This window comes from Hermetia illucens, chromosome 3 (genome assembly GCF_905115235.1).
Source record: "Hermetia illucens chromosome 3, iHerIll2.2.curated.20191125, whole genome shotgun sequence".
Lineage (NCBI taxonomy): Eukaryota > Metazoa > Arthropoda > Insecta > Diptera > Stratiomyidae > Hermetia > Hermetia illucens.
In genome coordinates, this window is record NC_051851.1 from 70,403,735 (window position 1) to 70,424,994 (window position 21,260).

The window sequence follows — 21,260 nt, forward strand, 5'->3', positions numbered from 1 at the left end:
TGCCTTCTTTTAAACGTTTAATTAAATTTGGGACACGAATGTTCACCAAATGTTGTGCAGAATCCAGATCATAGTTAAAGCGCATTGAGATAGCTATAAGAACCGAATTCCTCCTCCTCCCCGTAGAAAGTCTGGCAAAGTACATCTATGGCGTTTAAATTCATATCTTAAATTCTCTACCAACAGATGCGTCGTTCAGCCGAACATTGTAACTGCTGTGCCGGCCGGTTTTCTCCTACGTAGATTCCAGTTATGAACAGGTTCCCCAAAGCAACTTTGCACGGGAAGTTGGCGTTTGGTCTGGGGACAAGGTCTACGGACAGCAGCGGGAAGTGTCTTGTCCCCCCATTATCAAAATGAGTCAGCATTGAACTTCTAGAGCTTGAGGACTTGGGAGTCTTCAAGCTGCGAACACACGAATCAAGATAGTGGGATCGCATCGTTGGCTTTCAGTTTTCTGAAAACACTCGTCGAGAATTCTAGCCGGCTTAGCTCCAATAACTAAATATAGTTTCTCTTGTTCTGACGGAATATTAAGGTAAGTTTGTTGACCCCCGGTGTTTTGAGTACATACAAGCTAGTTTCGGATATTCATAGTGTGTCCCTTTTGATGTTTGGGCTCGTTACTAGTGTGATTATCGATTGGAAGCGAATTAAGTGATATTTTACTGGGGTAAATGCTAAAATTTGTGTCTAGAGCCAACGTAGCCATTTTTATTGCTATGCTAATTAGTCGGATGTTGAGCTAATGTGGAAGAGATGAGATTGTGGAAGACAATAGAAGCTGCTGTTCATATGAACTCAATGTATACAAAATCCAGTGAATTGTGCTCCGCTAGCATATTTAGCGGAAGTTATCGCCGTTTTTTAACTCAATAAGGGTTTTATCTAAATGCGAATAATTAGGATTGAGTTTCCTTTTGATGAATGCTACAATTAAGTGCTAATCGCAAAACAATGGCAGGTGACCGCATTAGGACAGACAGTTCCCTCTTTAAAAAACGATAGTTTCCATAGAATGTGATAATTACTAGGAGGCAAATCACTCGATGTGACTACTAGTGAGGAATGTCGTCATGGATATTGCGTTGTGTTAATTACAATAGCATGATTTTGTGGCTAATAACTTCCAATAAATAGTATAAATTGCCTTTCCAACTGGTCGACCTTCATTAGGAGTTGATTTTTAAACAGATTTTGAGTCTTTGATTTGTGATAATTTTCTTTGACTGGTGGTAGTCGCAATTTGGGTACTAGCAAATAATGCTTACTTGCTTTGTATTTATGTTCGATCACTTGAGAATGCACAATCCCTCATTTACAATTTTTTCGTGCTTACTTAAGTTCTGATAGCTTTACGTTCGATAACTGATATAGGGAGAGAGCAGATGGTCGCCACTTTAGATAATAGTACTTATTTCAATTGAAGATTCAAAATTGCGTCATTTCGCTTGTCAAGTGTTTGATAGTAGGACTTAGTTTGTTTTGGAGAGAATCGATAATGTTTTTGGTTTGTTATGCTATTTATATTTCCTGAACTCTGAGCATGCCAGGGTGAGAAAAGAAACACGGTTGAGACGATAACGTATTCATATTTTTACTGGACGAGAGAACCACCCGAGACGTTCAAACTGCCTTCATCCAGATCGAGCAGGCGGCGCGAGATCTTGGGCTGCACATCAATGAAGGCAAGACAAAATACATGGTGGCAACGTCAGCACCGAAGACGAATCAACCAACAACATCAAACCGCACTGGTCAAACACAAGCACGAACAAGAATAAGGATAGGGGAATACAACTTTGAGACCGTTGACAATTTCTCCTATCTAGGGTCGAAAATCACAACCGATAACAACTACGATGATGAAATCCGCGCACGGTTGTTGTCAGCCAACAGAGCCTACTTCAGCTTACAAAGACTGTTCCGCTCGAAACGTCTCACCATAGGGTCAAAGCTCTTACTGTACAAGACTATGATCTTGCCAGTCCTCATGTATTCCTCGGAAACTTGGGTTCTTAGCAAGAAAAATTGCGAACTCTTGGCCGCGTTCGAGAGAAGAATCCTCCGAAGAATTTTTGGCCCCCTACATGAGGATGGACGTTTCCGTAGCCTACACAATGACGAAATCTATGAGCGATACCATGACCGTTCGGTTGTGGATAAAATCCGGCTCAATAGGTTACGGTGGGCGGGTCACTTAATCCGTATGGATGAAGATGATCCCGCCCGGAAAGTCTATAAGGGCAATATCTATGGTAGGAAAAGAAGACGAGGCAGACCCTGCCTAAGATGGAGCGATGGCGTGGGCCAGGACGCCAGACAGCTTTTAGGGATATCGAATTGGTGGACCTCGGCGCAAAACCGGAATGTCTGGAGTTCCTTATTAAGGCAGGCCTAGACCGGATACCGGTTGTTGCGCCGTTGATGATGATGATGAGAGAATGGATATTTTGATTTTACATTGCGCGCAGTACAGGACAGAGAAACTAAATCTTACTATAAGAGTTAAGGACTTTTCCGAACTTAAATTCTATTTTTATCTGTGCGTACATGAAATGCAAGTACACATATTTTATTACTTCAACAATCAGTGATAACAATGCTGCTTTCGATTTAGTCCTTTGGTGAGGATATTGATAGCCTAATCCTTGATGTTTTTTTATTGCACATTGATTCCCTTCCTTCCCATAGGCTTCAGGCTGTTGTTGACCTCGTAAAGTCAATCCATCATCCCAACCTCAGAGATCAGACCTCTCATCCAAAGTATTTCAACTCCAGCGGTGGCGAGAGCGCCATATTCTGCTTCCGTCGACGAGGAGACCACTGCAATTTGCTTGTATGCCGAATTAGGTTAGCTTTTTTCCTTAGCCTTCTTTCAGGTAGATCATGCAGTTCTCAATTATCCCCTTGATCAGGAGATAATTCAGCCCTTTCCATCGAGCATTTGTATATTTGTTTTGTTATCTAATGAACTATTCCACAGCTACATAGGCTGCGGACCTCAATACTCATACATATGTAGTTTCTATATATTTCAAAGAATCAGTTTTCGGTATGTCAAATTTTTGATTTTATTCTTCGGTGAAATGAGTTTTCCTTGTTAAAACGCATAATGCAAGTTTCATACATAGTTCATTTGATTCAGCACAGGCTTTATTTTACTCTGCCTCGCGATGATAATTACGAGAAACGAGAGGTTTCCTTAGTCAAACCGATTCCATCTTCTTCAGGCAAAGTGATGTCGTCCACGAAACTCTGCATCTTTCACAGGTGGATTATTATATTTTTCTCATGTAGGCAGTAGGCCTCAAAAGCCAGACGATCTATTGGTAACATATATACATGGTCACTTAAGGCCGCGTTGAAAAAGTCTCAGACCCTTTGCGCCACTAAACGGTAGGCAAGGCTCACCTTGCTGTGATTATTCCCTTTCATATCATATTGAAGTCTTTTGAGGAGAAGCCTTTCGAATAATGTGGCGGTGGTTGGGGGTAGTGATATTGGCCGATACGATTCGATTTTATTTGGGTCCTTCCCTGATTTAGGGGTCTTTTGGTCACTCTGCATTGACGGGGAATGTATTTTTACCTGAACGCTGCATCGACTATTTGTAGGAACTTGATAACGCCCTTTTCTGGCAATTCTTTCAGTATAAGTAATAAGTTCTTAGCCATGAGCTTTATTAGGAGGAACATTTGTTTTCATTTTTGCCCTCAGATCGTTTAGTTTTATACGCAGTATTGGTTAATGGGCAACTTTTCGGATTGGGGTTATGGTTCTAGGCCCATATATATCTAGAAATGAAGAGATCTGCCTTATCGTTTGTAGAAACGAATCCAACTCCAGGTTTCCTGTTTAATACGTGGGATTTGTTGTCTAGGTCTTTTTAGACTTTTCGCTGCCTTCCATAGTGAGTCGCCTGTGTCTTTTTGCGTTATCAAATTTGAAACATATCTATTGAAAGACTCATTTTTAAGGTTTTGTGTAAACACAAAACCTTATTAAAATCGGTTTACTGTCTGTCCGTCTGTCTGTCTGTCCGTCACACGCATTTTTCTCGGAGACGGTTATAATGATTGACACCAAATTTGGTAGAAAGGTGGGCACTGTGAACGCTCACGCATACAGTAAATTACATCTTTTTACTTCGAATTTAAGGGGGGGTCCCCATACATGCAAAAGGGGGGTGTAAAATTTTTTTTTATCAAATATAGTCATGTGGGGTATCAAATTAAAGGTCTCGATTAGTACTTTTCAAAACCGATCTTAGTTTTGACATTCGTTGGAAGGGTGGGGAGCGCGGGGGGTTGAAAGTGGTCACTTCTTTAAGGGGGCCATTCTCAGAAACTACCAAACCGAAAAATCTGAAAAAATCAGGAGGCTGCCACTATATGGTGCCTGGGCTCCGAAATACCTTCCATGCCGATATCTGTTTAAATAAAGTTAATAATAGTATATTACTGCAATTTTTTGTAATTGGTTAGAAACCCCCCTTAGGTTCATCCTAGTACCATGAAATTGCAGTGATATAGGCTATAATATAGAGCATGATCTTACCAAGTTTGGTGGAAATCGCACTATTACTAACAAAGTTATAACACCTCAAATTTGTTGCTTCTTTGAAAATTGAAGACTATGAATGTCAATATCACCGGAAAGTGGATAATCTCACATAATATATGGATATATTACGTGCTAAATACTAAGAAATACACAAAACCTTTCGTACCTGAAGCGTCCAGCTTCCGGTTTCCCGACTTGTTATATTTATTAAATAACGCCTTCGGCTTGTTTGCAAGGAAGTTTAAAGTTTTTTCTGTGTTATGTGATTTGCGTATTTCATGTTTCTCTGCAATTGGTTTGTTGACTTCTGCAGGACATTCAGTATATTTCTTATTTAGTCCCTAATGAGCAGAAATGCTGTCTCATGTATCTTTTTGTTAGCAAATTGATATCTTCCTCGATTTGATAAGTGGTGTTGATTAGGACATTTACGCAAAGGTTTTCTTTAACACCGCCCATGTCTATTAATCAGCCTGGGATGATAATCTTTCCTCCTCACTGTTTCACTAAAATATCATAACAGGCGACTGATCGGACATTGTTTTCATTTTTGGAGGTATTCTTCTTAGATTTCCTGTGATGTGATTGGTACATGGAGCGTTTTTGTCACGTCAGTCGGCCAATAAATAGATTTACCGCTTGAGGGGAAATTCTCGTCTCGCTTCAAATAATGATCCCCAGAAACCATTTTTCGCGTAAAAGTTACTTCTCAAATTAGTAAGCTTTCAATGAGCTGAAAGAGCCGAACAAAGTCTTCGTTTCTTACAAAGGATCGGGGCGGATGGTATATTGACGGAGATTTTCACATTCCGTTAAATAGTAGTACACCAATAGTTACATGCTAATGAGATTGAGATCTAACTCACATTGGTGAAACGGTGAGAAGAGTTAACATATGACGCTCTTGCTAATTCACAACACCTGTTCATGGCTCTCACGTAATATGTGTCTCATTTAGTCGTTCGATCCTTGAATATGCCTATGTTGTTTGGTTGCTAAGATTTGCTCGGGACCTGTGTGAAAGTTTCGAAGCAATTGCATGCCTGACGCAATAAAACTTGCAAGTTGTGGAGGTATTCATTTTTATACGGTGTATCTGGATGAAAAGTGCATATCACAAATCGTGATCAATTTTGCTAAATTGTGGAGTCATAGTAGTTTGCCTTATTTATATTATGTGCGAAGTATTTTCTATTTAAACATTAAACGAGCAGAATTGCCTATGCTAGAATGCACTAAATCCGGAATAAAAGCATTAGAACCTCTACATATGCCTGACTGTACGGGCAGGGAGGCAACGAAGAATTGGTCTATATTTTTTTTGAAAAAGAAAGATGATCGTAGATTACAGTGAATTCAGTACGCTAGGTAGAAACGTTAGATAACTTTTTGGTACTTACATTACGAAAATTTGCTGGTTATAGTCGCAGCCAACACGAGTATCACGTTATGGCGAATTCTTGAAATTTTTCCTGGTAAATTAACTTTCAGGAGAGGTAACATAAGTTGGTCCTAATGCAATCCTAATTTGGTCCCTACGAACTTTTTTCGTTACGGTATATCACAAATATTATGCTTAGTTCACACCTGACCACAAAGTCGTGGAACACGACTATGTGAATAAAAGGATTCACTACTGGAAAGGAAGCGGAGCGTGTCAGCTAGCCTAACCGAGAATGGAATGATATCTCTAAATACATATTGTACTTTCATAATCCTTCTTCTAACTACCTGCAAATAATTTTGAAATCTGTAGAGATCATCTTGAACAAATTGCAAAAAGCAACTCACCTTAAAATTTTAATCTTTCGGAAAGGTCAATGAGGTGTGTAAACACAAAACCTTATTAAAATCCCTTAATCTTATTAAAATTTACACAAAACCTTATTAAAATCGGGTTACTGTCTGTCTGTCTGTCGGCGACACGCATTTTTCTCGGAGACGGTTGTAGTGATTGGCACCAAATTTGGTGCAAAGGTGGGAGCTGTGGACGCTCACGCATATAGTGAGTTACATCCTTTTACGTCGAATTTAAGGAAGGGGGGTCCTCATACGTGCAAAAGGGGGATGTACATTTTTTTTTCATCAAATATAGTCATGTGGATATCAAATTAAAGGTCTCGGTTAGTACTTTTCGAAGCCGGTCTCAGTTTTGACATTTGTTGAAAAGGTGGGGAGTGCGGGGGGTTGAAAGTGATCTTTTTTTTAACGAACCCATTCTCAGAAACTACTCAACCGAAAAATCTGAGAAAAATCAGAGGGCTGCCACTATATGGTACCTAAGCTCCGAAATACCCTCCTGAAGAGGACCGTGAGATTATGCCTACACGACAGGCATTTACGTTAAAACCCTGGGCCTTCATGTCCTTCCTCCTCCCACATTCGAGATGTGGGTTTGAAATTACGATATTTTTCAATATTCGTCATCCCAAACAATGCTATTTGAAAGCATTCATTGTATTGTCGAATATATATATATACCGTGCAAAGTGTTTGAAATCTTGAATAGCTTCGGTAATATGAATTAGAAGTATCTCTGCGACTAAGTTAGGGGTGGCCAATTGACTTTGTCAGTGGAACAATACATAGCTTTACTATGTTGTGTGTCTTGCTTTTCTTCGCTTTTTTCAGTTGCAAGTGTTGTTCGTCAGATATATCAGCAACTCTACTGGCTGACAATTGCTGTGTAGGTTTGGTTCATCTTCCAATGTTCGATCTTTCTGCTATCATTTTCAATAATTTTCAGAATCTCAATCCTATTCTGAAGGCGGTGAAAACTTCATGTTGGCGGCGGTTGAGGCTCCTCTCTTCAAACACGAAGCAGTCATCCCCTTAGAAATTTAAGGCGTTTCAAATGGGGAATATAATATAATATATTCTAAGCTTATTGATGTTACCAAAATGGTCCTTTTTCGGGGCGGCATAACCTTTCAACGGAGGATGACCGCCACGATCTTTCGACGATGTTAATTATAGGGATCTTCTCTTCTCTCTTACCGTTTTTACATGAAAATAGCCCCAATGCGGGCGCCATAACTTTTTAAGCGAGGATGGCCGTAGCAATTTTTAAACTTCCTCCTCCTTTTCCATACCCCTCCATCCTTTCTCCTTAACGCGGTAGGGTCGCCACTCTCCCGATGTATGAACTTTTCACGTCCTACGAGGATTGGGTTGAAAATGAACCTTATACGAATTTTCATAACGACCGGGTGAACAATGTAGAAATTAATTCTTTGCATGGCTATCTAGTGGCGGTATTTCGGCGGTATCTAGCTACGGTATTTTAAATAGCGTAAAAATCTTCTTCGTTAAAAAATACCATAATATATGCATCTACCAATTTGAATGACAATCGGTTGGATGGTTTCGAAGTCCATCGATCACAAACCGATATGTGTAATAATCGCTTTTATTTTTATATAATAGAAGAAGATTGTTTTGAAGAAGTATATTCCTAACTGTGCACTTTAGTGGATCAATATGAAAAAGATTCACCTTTCATCTATACTGGCGTAACAAATATAAACATTTTGACTAAGTCTTTCTTTCTTACAGAAACTACAACCATGAAGCTGTACTCTGTATCTGATGGACCGCCATCACTTGCTGTTCGCATGACGCTTAAGGCACTAAATATTCCCTTTGAACTAGTTGATGTTATCTTCAATAACGGGGAGCATCTAACGGAAGAGTACGCTAAGGTAAGTACTTTAAGTATTATTAAATACCAGATGACCACATGTAGAAATTTCTTGTACTTTGTAGCTGAATCCCCAAAAAGAGATACCCGTCCTTGATGACGATGGCTTCCTTCTATCAGAAAGCATTGCTATTATGCAGGTATAAACATGCCTACATCCAAAAGGAGGTACATGTTATAATTTACCACATATTTTATTTTTTATTGTAGTATCTCTGCGACAAATACGCTCCAGACAGTCCTCTCTATCCGAAAGATCCCAAACAACGGGCTCTTGTCAATCATCGACTCTGCTTCAACGGCATGTTTTACTATGCCAGCATCGGCGCTCACTGTTTGGCTCCAATGTTCTTTGATTATGAACGAACCCCCATGGGGCTAAAGAAACTGAATATAGCATTAGCTACATTCGAAGAGTATCTGAAACGGCTGGGAACAAAATACGCTGCTGGAGATAATTTGACTATTGGCGATTTCCCTTTAATGACTGCCACTCTCTGCCTTGAAGCTATCGATTTTAGCCTGGACGAGTACCCGCTAATCAAAAATTGGTATGAAACTTTCAAAAACGAGAATCCTGATCTGTGGGCAATTGCAGAAGGAGGTATGAAGGAGCTCGCCCACTTTGAGAAGAATCCACCAGATCTAAGTGCGATGACCCATCCAATTCATCCAATACGTAAGGTTAATAAATAGGATTCTTCCTAATATATCCCGCTCGCTCCTCCTCGGGGGTGAATTTATGCCCATATCATTTGCATACAATGCTGTTTTGTAATATTCATAATAAAATAAAAAGTAAGATGAAAACTATGGAATTTTTTTTAGCTTGTTTGTTGCAGTTTTACTCTGTTTGAGTGCATTGATAGCCAAGATGATCTTACTTCTATTTGGAGAAGGTTGAGAACCGAGGTGCTCCTTTCAGCTTTTGTCACGGCGGACACTACGTTGAATTTCTCATGCTTCCACACGTTATCGGAGTTCGAGTATTAGTATTTAATTATCTCTGGTGCGTGGACCAAAATGGCTATGGGAAGGATACCTAGAACATAAAATCACCGTGGAAGACGTGAGAGGGAGTAAACTTACGGTCCAGGGACTTGGAACCCTAATACCGGCGGCTTTTGGGAGTAAGCAAGCGGGCTCCTGGTCGTCGATATCCCTCGACCGCAGTGCCTCGATAGTGGACAACTTGGCCACCGTAGCATATGATGCTACAAGTGGTTTGAATTTGGAAAAAAGGTGTTTAAGCGTAGTACCACCTTAACGAGAATACCGGTAATATAACCAAACAAAGATGAACTAAAGGCAGAACGCTGCACGACAAAAACGGGGATAACACCCACCGCATATGTTCAAGAGGGACGACAGTATTAGGTACTCCAAGCCAAAGAAAGAGATCCATTCAGAAGAAGACCGTCAACTCTGCGGTCTCCACCATTGTCGAAGACGGTAAAGGTACAGGGAAGGTCAATATTTGGCAAGGGTGAAGTAGCGTATAAAAGGAGTAACACCTTCGGGACTCATCGAGAGCAGAGCCCTTGGGAAAAAATAGTTGAGCTGTCCTAATTTATCAGGGACAAGCACAAGGTGCACCAAGCCATAAAAAATATAGTGAGGGCTATTAGAGTCCTTTATAAAAGGAGAAGGAAAGGAATTCTAAGGAGACGCCGAATTGTGCTGTCCCAACAGTGTAACAAGCAGTGTCACACCTAACCGTATTACCGTCGAATTACGGCCAAATAAAAGAGTACACGAAAAAGAGGGGGATCTACTAAATAATCAACAGTCGTCTAGGAGAAAAAAAGCGGACAGGCGATTCCGAAAACTAAAAGTGCAGAAGGAGGAAAGCATGCAACCAAATTACGAACGCCGGCCAATGCAATCCAAGGCGAACGAGTACAATGGAGTCACCAACAAAAAAGTGAAAAGAAGAGCAAAAGTGCGAATTCATTCAGAGGCGGTTGTTATCTTCAGCAAGGGCAGTCTGTCCTATGTGGGGATACTCAAAAAGATCAAAGCTCACCCCAGCCTAAAAGATCTGAGCGGAGTGTGAACAGAATCCGAAGAAATCAGAAAGGGGATTTTATGTTCGAGCTGAAAAGATACAGCGTAGGCAAAACTGATGATTTTCAATGTACTGCGAGTCAGACTGCCAGTGGTTTTGTATGGGCGAAAATAAGTATACAGCTGCTATGTCCAACCAAGTTTGACGCCGTCTGAATTCCAAAAAATGCTTGATAATCTTGTTCGCGATGCAAGGGGTTGACGTCCAAAGGTGATTGCCGTTGACTTCAACGCTTGGGACCATGAGTAGGGTAGCAGAGATGCAAATGCAAGATGGCGCAGTTTGTTAGAAGCTACAATCAGGGGTTGCTTTAAGGAGCTGTTTGGAAGCGGATGTAAATCCACGGGGAGCGCCTATAGAATCGTGATGGGTCGATTTAGAGGCCGTTCATCTCCGCAAATGACTTCTCCTACCCTCTTGCTGAAAACCATCTAGGGGTTATTCGACCAGCAAGAGTGGGATACTGACAGCTTTCAGCGACTTCCGAATATAACGACAATTCAACCAGCCACCGGCGACGAACTGTTGAAAATCTGCATTAGATTAGGTAACAGTAAAGCCCCGGGCCTAGTCGGAGTACCGAATAAGGCCCTTAAGATCGTCGTCAAATCCAGACTGTTCAGTGAGTTACCCGAAGCGTCCATCTTCGAGGGGGTATTTTTTGCGACATGGAAGCGGCAGAAGCTGGTACTATTGCCTAAGTGTGGTAAACCTCTAGGTTAATCACCTTCATACAGAGCCACTGTGGGGAAAATGATAGAGCGACTAATCTACAATATATTACTCCGGGTTGTTGAGAGCCAAAGAGGCCTCTCAGATCGACAGTATGAGTTCTGTATAGCCAGATCCAGAAGCTGTTCATCTCCACAGATCACGTGCCTTATTCTTTTGTTAAAAATCATTTAGGCGTTATTCTCCTAGCAATAGAAGGGCGCTGAGAGTTTCCAGTGATCTCAGAATATAATGCCTATATCATCAGTCACCAGACACGAGCTGCTGAAGAGACAGAATAGCGGAATAGGTGACAGTAAAGTCCGGGTTTGGAGGAGTACCAAATAAGGTCCTTAAGTTCGCCGTGAAATCCAGTCCGGACATATACACTGAGTTGTTCGAAGCCTGGCTGTCCGAGAACCATCCTCATATAGACCCATATGTCTTCTGGACACTGTGGGGCAAATGTTAGAACGGGTAATGTGTAATAGATTACTGAGCCAAGGAGATCTTACAAATCGGCAGTATGGGTTCTGTAAAGCCAGACCAACCATTGATACCATCCAATTAGTTACTGGCTTAGTCGAAGATGCAATCTACGGAAAGGGTAGTACCAGCGAATATTGCTTGGTGGCGACCCTGGACGTGAAGAATGTATTCAATTCGGTCAATTGGAATCTAATATGGAAATCTCTGCCGAAGGTTGGTATTCCTGCCTATCCCGCGGCTATTGTCGATACTTATTTAGCAGAAAGGAGGCTTTGGTATGACACCGATGACGCATGCCAAGAGTAGTGGAGCGTACTCTGTGTGGAACGTCATATACGACGATGTACTTAATCTTCCCCTTCGGAAGGATTCAATACTAGTGGGTTACATTGACGCCATTGCACCGGTTGTGGTGGTATCTCGAAGATGCTGAGTTATCCTCAGGCAATCAGCGTTGTTAAGGGTTGGCTAGACAGTTGTAGTCAGACACTTAATAATAATAATAATAATAATAATCGTTGGCGCAACAATCCATATTGGATCAGGGCCTTGAAGTGTGTTAGAGCACTTCATTCAAGACCGTAACGGTACACTAGGAGGCAATGTGGTCAGCATTGCGCTCGCCCGAGATTATTACCCTGATTTGACTCAGGTACTCATTCACCGCTGAGTCGACTGGTGTCTGACGTCAAATCACGATGCAAATTCCACTGCCACCAGTGAGATTCGAACCGCGACCTTCCGTATGACAGCCCAGTGCTCTAACCACTGAGCTATCCGGACACTTGCGGAGGAAAAAACCGAAGCGGTCTTCATCACCAAGCGCAGCAAAAGAAATTATGCCCGCATTCAAATAGGAAATCATTACTTCCAAGCCGGCCATCAAATATTTGGGAGTAATACTTGCCACAAAGCATCCACTGCAAGTATGGCCCTGGCAATGATGATACCAATCTCGGTTAACGCTAATAAACTGACTACAGTCTACAGGAGGACAGCCCTAACTATCTGATCTGTTTTCAGGACTGTCTCGTTCATCATCTCGGGAACGATGCCGATTGACATCTTGGCAGATGAGATGACGAGCAGGTCCATTGCGAACCCAATTTATCCTTTTTCGCAAACGAAGAACGTCGAAAGGGAGAGATATGTAAATCGATGGCAAGAACATTGGTAACGCTCGAGAAAGACTCGGTGGACTCACAGGCTGATCCCTGTCATCATCGTCCAAACGGCGATGGAGACCCTGAGGACCCAGAGCATGTATTCTTATATTGTGCAAAATTTTTGGAAGAAATGCGAAACCTAGGGGAGACCCCAGGAGAGGTGTTGGTCTCAGAAAATCTGATGACGAGAATGGTAGCCTGTGAGGAAGTTTGGGATGCGATCAACTCCATGATCGCATCTATTCAGAAGAAACTGCGAAGGGCAGAGAAGATAAGAAAAGCACAATTTCGTACGCCGCGTAGAGAACAAAGGTGACCAAGCTAGAGTGAACTGACTCCGCCCCGTGATGTGATGGGGGATTAGGGGTTGGTTTTAATATGTAAAAATTCCACCCACTGGCGGGTCCAGGAAAAAACGGTATTCTAAGAAAGGTCGTAGCGACCCTAATAATATGAATTTCAATTGAAAATTTTTAGAGAACATGCATAACTGTATTTAGATAAGATAATTTTTTTTTTTAATTTTATACTGTGGTGGGACTTTAATATAATTGTGGGAAATCCTTCGTTTTTTAATTCAATAAAATGTATGATTCAAAAGAGAATTGTCAACTGGAGCAAGGAGAGTTATGGACCTCATATAATAGACTAGCCGCGCCTACTAAAAATTAAAGTTTTTAGGCGACGAGTTTCCCTTATACCATTTCTACAATACTAAAAAGCTCTACAATAGCAAGATTTCTAAGCCGTGGCTTTTAAAAGAACTGTTCTCGGAGGTCAATCTTCTGTATTTTGCTTACTATCAGGAAGACAATCTCTTCAATGAATAAATTAACTTACATTTCGGTCTAAAATGAGGTGAACTTATACGTAAGCGTTAAGTAGCTCTTAACGTTTTGTCTAATTAGAAATTATTGAATTCGCCGCGTCTTACCAAGCCCGCACTCTATTATTTCACGAAAAGGATAATAACTTGCAGCATTGCCATACCAAGTAACTTTTCGCTCGAGTGGTATACGTGCTTTTCTCTTTCGGCGAATTCACCTTTCTAAGCATAACCTCACCTCATCTGACGTTTTCGTGGTCATTCACACTGGCTGTTAGTTTAGTAAAGATAATCCCTTTAAGATATAATATAAACGTGAGCTGCTAACTGAAAAACAATGGGAATCATCGATGTCAAGGCCCAAGATCAATATGACCAGCTCATCAAGTAAGGGTCCGATAGTGGCCACCTTGGCACCGGCTTGGCTGGAAGGTCTTATGAAAGTGAAATCTAATTTGTTGATTTATAACTCAGGTCCGATAAGCCATCGGTTGTGCTATTCTCAGTGGATTGGTCAGAAGAATGCAAGCATCTAGCTGAGGTGATGACGGAACTGTCTAATCAAGATGACTTGAAAACTGTTCAGTTCATCAAGATTGGTGCAGAGGATTTTCCAGAAATTTCAATGAAACATGAGGTAGGTCGCGGCCATCTAGTTGCAAATGGATTTAAATTGATTCAAGGTTCTCCGTAGATTGCTGCAGCGCCTACAACCATTTTCTTCAAACAAGGTTCAGCCGTTGATCGGGTCGATGGAGTTGATATCCCAGACTTCACATCAAAGTGCAAGAAGTTGGCTGGAGCGAGCGCAGGAGGCAGTCTTGAGGACAGGCTGAAAGCGTTGATCAACAAAGGGAAAGTGATGGTGTTTATGAAAGGCGAACCCAGTGCACCGCGTTGTGGTTTCTCCAAACAATTGGTCGCCATTCTAAACGAGACTGGGTAAGTCGACTTGAATGACGACAGGAGGAAATTTGTCTTCCTAACACGAGGCTGCTTCAATCCTGTATAAATTTTGGACAATATCCCCATTTAAAGAAAATGTAAAAGTAGAAAGTTTCCAGGAGGCAGAGCAACTATTGGCACCTTATTCTCAGTGAAGATTATAATAGAAAGCTGCTGGACGTATTCCGGATGGCTGAGTGGTTAGAGCGCAAGGTCTAAGTGAGGTGTACGGAAGGTCGCGGTCCCAATCTCACTGGTGGCAGTGGAATTTGAACCGCGATTTGATGTCGAGTACCATTCGACTCAGCTCTGAATGAGTGCCTGAGTAAAATCAGGCTAATAATGTCGATCGGCCGCAATGATGACCATATTACCACCGTGTACTGTAGTGTACCGTTACGGTCTTGAATGAAGTGCTCTAACACACTTCAAGGCCCTGATCCAATATGGATTGTTGCGCCAATTAATGGCCACGAGTCGGATTACAGACTTAATAATCTTCATCGAGAGGTCGGTCATGGAAGCCGGATCGGACGCAGGGGTGTCCTCGGGAAATCGAATTATGGAACTTGCTTGAACTCTCAGCAACAGCGTATCAAGCCAGTGGGTAGAGAGTGGTCACCAGGTGTTGCTGAAACTTAGCCCACTGAACGAGACATTTCTGATGTCGGTGCCAGGACACTCAAACATCACTGGCAATATGGAAACTGACAGACTGGTTCGCTAAATTTCTGGATTCACAAAGGTGGGGTTAGAACCAGATTTTGTCATTCCCCCATCCATTGTCAAGCCCACTATGAAGGGGGGAATTGTAAGGATTCATGCGGCCGAATGAAGATATTTCAACTTTTGCTGGCAGACGAAAATTTTTGTGAAGGAACCCGCTATAGTGGCATTTTTGTTGTTCCTTCAGAAGTGGGACATGAGAATCCTAGTAATGCTACGGGGCACTGCTACTTAAACTACCAAATGGAAAGGATTGGAATTGGTAGTCTTGGGAATATACAGTCAATGTGAGGAGGAGGAAGAGACTGCCCTGTTTTAAGTATGCAGCTGGCTGGCCTCAATGTTCTCAAATTCGCTAAAGTTTGTAAATGGCATAAGCGAGAGGCCGTTGAATAGGCGGTCTCCAAGGATAATACAATGAGTGCTTGGACTCCACCACTATACTGAACTAACTAACTGCTGACAATATGTAGACCGTTAAGTGTTACATTTGAAATTGCATTGCGATATGGGGCAATCCATGAAAAGTTGTTCCATTTTCCGGAGCTTTTGAGCTTCCGTCATCGATTCGTAGAACAAAAGTCTCGTTTTCGACACCCATATTTTTAGTCTTCAGTTTAGTTAACAGTTTCTTCTTCAGTCTTTGTCCCGTTCACAAGCGGGGTCGGCTCATCGTGATCGATTAAATGCGAGGTCTGGGTGCAATCTCGATGATTTTAAATCCCTATCCAGCGTATCAATCGACAGTTTCTTGGGAGCGAAGAATTCTATATTCGGCGTTCGGATTATCTTCTTTTCCTTTTTGGCCGACTCCCTGGCTTCGCCAAACCGTAGTATCTCACATCTATAGTAAACTTTTGGTCCGCTAATTTGCGTAGTGGTAAACAAGCCCCCTTTGTATAAACTGCTTGAAGCCAATGCCTAATAACCATCTCCACAGGAGCTAGCGTTAACCTGTAAGTTTTTCCAGGTATTGTTGATGCACGAGGACATTTTCGCTCCTCATTCACTTGATTGAAAATTTTGAACCTTCAAGACGGTAACGTCCGTCTGATTCCGACCTTTTACTCTTCATCCGGTTCGGAATTTCGTTGCTAGCTTCGATCTCCCGTGATATGTAAGGTCACCTCAACGGTTGATTAACTTCCTTCTTTCTCTTGCTCGTTCTGCGGCTCTTTTTGGCCTCCGAGCTGCAGGCATGGACGTTCGGAATGGGCATTCCGAAAGTGTAGACAATATTTTGTGGAACCTAAATTTTGCTTGAGTTGTTGTATTCTCTGGGCTAGGTTTGTGTATTTTTATTATATTTATTATATTTTCTTGATCTTCAGTTGGCCCTTTTAGAGTTGTCAGTTCTTTCCACAGAAGTCTGTACTTTCACGCCAGTGCTCTTAGTGTCAGTGCTGTCGGAAGCGGAGAAATTATGGTATTAAAAAAGGTGACAAAAAGGTATCAGATGGTACTTTTTTATGAGTGTACTTAGGTTCAACCAAAAAGAAAGATTCTCGCCTCTGCTGTTGTTGTATTTGGTGTCATGCACATGTATACCGCGTGATGTGGCTGCCAATATTGTTAGTGTACTGCGAAAAATTGTTTTATCAGAAAATACGAATTGTATCGTCGAAAAGATTAAAACATGGGGCAGCTTTCGTCTACTTTGTATTCTTGTAAGCTTAAAGTTTCTAAGGATTTGAATGATGTCATCACGAAGGCCGAGATTCGTGAGGCCTTGGGAAAGAAGTTCAACCTTATTAAACTTCAAGAGTCAGCGATAAAAATGCAACGGAACGCCTGGGACACAAATCGCCATCATTAGCCTAAGAGTCGAGGCAGCACTGAAACTTTTGGTAGCAGGGAGCGTAAGAATATGTGTTAGTGGCACTGACGATGCTTTGGCTTAGGTCACATTGCAAAGGCACGTACCAGCGGGGATGACAGTTCGAAGCAATGCAGGAGAATATGATTCTGTGAAAAGTAAGGGAGGGGACCATTGGGATATTGCACAGAGCAGCAGTTCCCCGGTATAAAGGATATCCACGCAAATTGTAGATGAGGTATGATACAAATCAAGCCCAACCCGGCAGCGCAGAACCTACTCTCGCAAACCGCCCGCGGGAAAAATATCAATTGGATATAATCAGCGTGCCACATCACCGGAATCACCGTGGGGCATTTGCGTTAAGGCTCAAACGGCCAAGCAAGGTTATGGGATACGGAGAACAAGCCTTCCATGAAATTAGGGAGCACCCAGAAGATAATCATTACATGTAACATTAATGCGTAGACTTTTGAATGGGACAGTCGGAAAACGAATGTGAGTGCCCCTTTGGTTATGTCTGAATATTTTGCGAGTCTGGTGCAGAACTACCTTTTTAGAACGCGACAGATGAAACCCCAAAGAGTACATCTTCACAGCGAGGGTACCATACAGAGCTTGGAATTGGGTATCCTCCTATGGAACCTCATGTATAATGGAATGTTTGTCCTAGTAATGTGGAGGTCCACGCGACGGAGACGGCGTGAGTGGCAAAGTCCTGGCTGGAAAAAGCCACGCTGAACCGGCGGATGAGAAAACGGAACACTGAAGCCGGTTATCGGTGACGTTAAGCTGAACTGCAGAGAGCATTTAGCTGGAGAAGGAAGTAAGGAGGTGGAACTCCAAAAGGACGAGAAAAACGAGTGTCTAAAGGCGAACCCATCTCGTGATGTAATACCTAAATGGTGGCGCCGCGGCGCTAGGCGGAGGTTGGTTTCAAGTGGGGTTCCAACTCCAACTTGTGCGGGTGAGCTGCAGCGGGGGTGTATTCTTAATATTTTTACACCTCCGAAAACAAATAAAAAATACCCTCGGTATTATCTTCTCTATTCCACTGTTAGTTTTTCTTCGGTTGGTGCTCTTTTGAAGATTTATCTAGACGTTTTTGGTTCGTCGGATCTTACCGCTTTCGGCGTTTTTTTGGATTTGATCGTCCCCTGTTTGCTGGGTTCGGATGTTCGTTACCTGCCACGGCCTTCGGTACCGGAAGTGCTCTAATCCGTTTGGAAAGGTTTTTCTTGCTCGTTCTATGGCTTTCTGTCGTCTTTGGGTTCCATAAAGCCTCGGTTCTAGGTGAGATATGTATATGGCATAGTTATCATATTCCGAGACGAATTATAAGGGACGCTACAAAGATTGACTGACCTGAATCAAAACGCACTCAACTACGATACTCGCCTTCGTATTGCTGCTACATGCACTAGCTCCGCTGACTGCTTATTTTTCAGTGCTGGCCTCATTAACGAATTTCATTGGCAACCCGTTCTGATGCTCCCCTTCGATCATCTTTTCATTATCACAAGATAATCTGGCCAATCTACAAGCTAAGCATTGCAGCTTTATTAACTATACTAAAGTTGACCGGGACAACATTAGGTTTCAGTGAAGTTCAAACAATATTCCTTGTTTTGGTTTATAATTCCCCACAAGTACCCTGGATTGTTCCATTCCTGGTAGGTTCGTCCAATATAGTTCCCATAACTATTCCTTTGTTCCTTGAGTGTCATGGTCTGATCTCAGTAATTCACGCAGATCTATGACTGTTGTGTCGAGTTTCATTCTGTCCACAAAGATAAAGATGCCCCAAATTTGGAACTTCACTCTCTCCACCTTTTCAGCTCGTTATCATCCTGGATGATAAGCCTATTGGTAGCGTCTGTTAAAGGGACTATCAAAAGGCTTACGACCATATGTGGTATGCGGCAGCGAAGTTATTGCTATTTGTGGCAGCTTCCGCTTCTCCCACCAATGCAATAGTGGAGTTCCTTTCGTCGCTGAACTTTCTGCACTTTTCACACTCGTTGCGTTCAACAGAGCTCTCAGTTCCTTATGTTCATCAATCGTCTCCATGGTCAGATAGATCTTGTGACATCCTTTTGGGCAATATTGTCGAACTGGTTTTTTAAAGTTTCTATCGCTTTCAACCGGATCGCGAAGATAGTTCCTCTAGCCTATGTCAGCAAAAGAGATTGTTATGCAGCTCCTGACTCTAATCCCGATTGCGATATGATCGATCTGATTCGAAGTTCTTTGCCGATGAGTTGAAATCCGATTGAGCTTATGGCAGGTATTGTGCTCAACAGCGTTTCGCCTATGACAATACGGTGGAAATTTGAAAAATTCACACACCGCCCACTGTTGCTGCTACCGTAACCAAGACCATACTACGTCAGAGTCTACCTTGGCATCCACATCACTCAACATGATGAAAATATCGCTTTCAAGAAGCTGCTCCTGAATTGTGTGTAGTTCCTCATAGAAAGCATCTTTTCTACTGTTGTATGCTCCTTAATCTGGACCGGAATTTGGCAATAGAAATTGCAGGTCAAGGGAGGCGTCTTGTGGTAGCAACCATCCGACACGGGATTCGCGACAGCTACCACTTGGCTCTCTAGAATACAAACGCACAGTGCCGCAAGAGAGTACTCTCCAGAGCCCACTATCTCCCTTCGCTTAGGCCGGGGAAGTTCAGCTTAGGTCATAGCCGTAATGTCAGTCCTTATCAGAAGCTTTGTTGGCACTTCAATACCAATAAAATTTCGAAATTTGCCGGTTGCTAGCCCCCATTTTTTATCCCTTTTGTCCGCTTTTTACGGAAAGCGCGGAATACTCGCCTCGATATGTTACCGTCATATTGATGTTTGCAACATTTTTAGAACCACCCGTTTGTTGTTATCATTAAACTTTTATGAACTGAACTTTCATTTTTTCTTTTCAGCGTCGAATACAAAACCTTCGACATTCTAACCGATGAGGACGTGCGACAGGGTCTAAAAACGTACTCAGATTGGCCAACGTACCCCCAAGTCTACGTAAATGGCGAACTAATCGGAGGACTAGATATAATCAAGGAACTTCTCGCTTCCGGCGAACTGGTACCCACTCTCAAGGGCTAGATAAGCTCATAGTGTTCGATTTTAAGTGTAGATAAATCATGGAAGCTGCAACTGCTTGTCGACGACAGTGAATTCCGTTATTATTTAAATGAAAACAAAATAAACAAATTTTCATTAATTTATGGATTTTTTTGTGTATTCCTTTTTAAATTCTAATTCATGTTTGGGTCTGAATTCCACAAAGATGTAGGCGATGAGATGTCACTGTGGTGTTTTTGCTTCATTGTGAGGAAACGAAAATTAAAAGCTATCCGCGAGTTTGTGGGATGTGGTGAGCGTAGTTTGTCGCCTAGGTTGGTTGCTGCTTGCTCTGCAGTGCGGCTACCTTCATTTCAATCACCTCGTGCACAGCATTGAGGAATTGAGATTTCTGCATTTGGAGCATATCGATCTTCTCGATTTGTTCTTGGACGTAATCCACTTTCCGTTTGAAGTAGTCTTTGGAGTCTTCGAGGTTCTGCGCAGTCAAAAAAAAAAAGAGAATTAGTTGGTGGAAAGCAAACATGAACCGCCGGCATGAATCGCGGTTTCGGCTTATTGGGAAAGAACGTGTATGAAATCGTACCTTTTCTACGTAATATCCCGTTCCTATGTCGATTACAAAACTGTCCACATTCTTGAGCGTGCCGGGCACATACATACTTCCTGTGAGCGGGACTAGAATTTCCTTATTTTCCCAATCGGGTTTGATTTGTTCTAGGGCTTCCTTGGAAGTCGCGTATTTACCCTTGCACTTTAGGAGTGTTTGCATTGATTCCTGGAACACATTCATTTCCTGCAAAACAAGCAATATATTAGCTCTGCAGTGCGCCTCCCAGCAAACATTACAAAGAGCCCAATTTGGTCATGGCCTGGAAATATGGACAAATCCGCCTGACGCATCGCCGAGGGCGGTACTCACCGTTTCAAATTCCATTTTCACCCGCTGCAACTGTTGTAAGCCGAGCTTGGTTAAGTCGATTTGTTCGGGTTTATCGCCTCCTTTATTGCCGGACATGTTTCGCTGGATGATTAATTCCTTCCAATGGACAAAATTGCGAATTTATCGACCGAGTGTTCCGACTCCTCTGCTTTGACAGCGCGCCGCCGATTGGGAAATGTCAGACGAAAAGCACATGAAGTACGGCCAAG

General features: G+C 42.3%; 3 protein-coding genes across 4 annotated transcripts; 2 read left to right on the top strand and 1 right to left on the bottom strand.

Annotated features, from left to right (window-relative positions):
- The first annotated feature begins 305 nt into the window (after positions 1 to 305).
- LOC119652625 (glutathione S-transferase 1-1) lies at positions 306 to 9,079 on the top strand. 2 transcript variants are annotated; one of them, XM_038056870.1, is made up of 4 exons: positions 306 to 538; positions 8,122 to 8,267; positions 8,332 to 8,406; positions 8,477 to 9,079. In XM_038056870.1, the coding sequence occupies exons 2-4, from the start codon at positions 8,133 to 8,135 to the stop codon at positions 8,960 to 8,962; spliced, it is 696 nt and encodes a 231-aa protein (XP_037912798.1). In that variant the 5' UTR covers positions 306 to 538; positions 8,122 to 8,132; the 3' UTR covers positions 8,963 to 9,079. The 2 variants fall into 2 exon arrangements, with proteins under 2 accessions (XP_037912798.1, XP_037912799.1); XM_038056871.1 differs by lacking the exon at positions 306 to 538 and adding an exon at positions 649 to 673.
- A 4,661-nt stretch (positions 9,080 to 13,740) lies between these two features.
- Positions 13,741 to 20,247, top strand: LOC119651537 (glutaredoxin 3). The gene is made up of 4 exons (XM_038055169.1): positions 13,741 to 13,913; positions 14,001 to 14,163; positions 14,221 to 14,468; positions 19,952 to 20,247. Exons 1-4 carry the CDS (start codon positions 13,864 to 13,866, stop codon positions 20,127 to 20,129), a joined length of 639 nt encoding a protein of 212 aa, XP_037911097.1. The 5' UTR covers positions 13,741 to 13,863; the 3' UTR covers positions 20,130 to 20,247.
- On the bottom strand, positions 20,243 to 21,244 carry LOC119651538 (probable prefoldin subunit 5). The gene is made up of 3 exons (XM_038055170.1): positions 21,031 to 21,244; positions 20,695 to 20,904; positions 20,243 to 20,586 (listed from the first exon to the last, which is right to left on the bottom strand). Exons 1-3 carry the CDS (start codon positions 21,124 to 21,126, stop codon positions 20,419 to 20,421), a joined length of 474 nt encoding a protein of 157 aa, XP_037911098.1. The 5' UTR covers positions 21,127 to 21,244; the 3' UTR covers positions 20,243 to 20,418.
- Between the last annotated feature and the right edge of the window lie 16 nt (positions 21,245 to 21,260).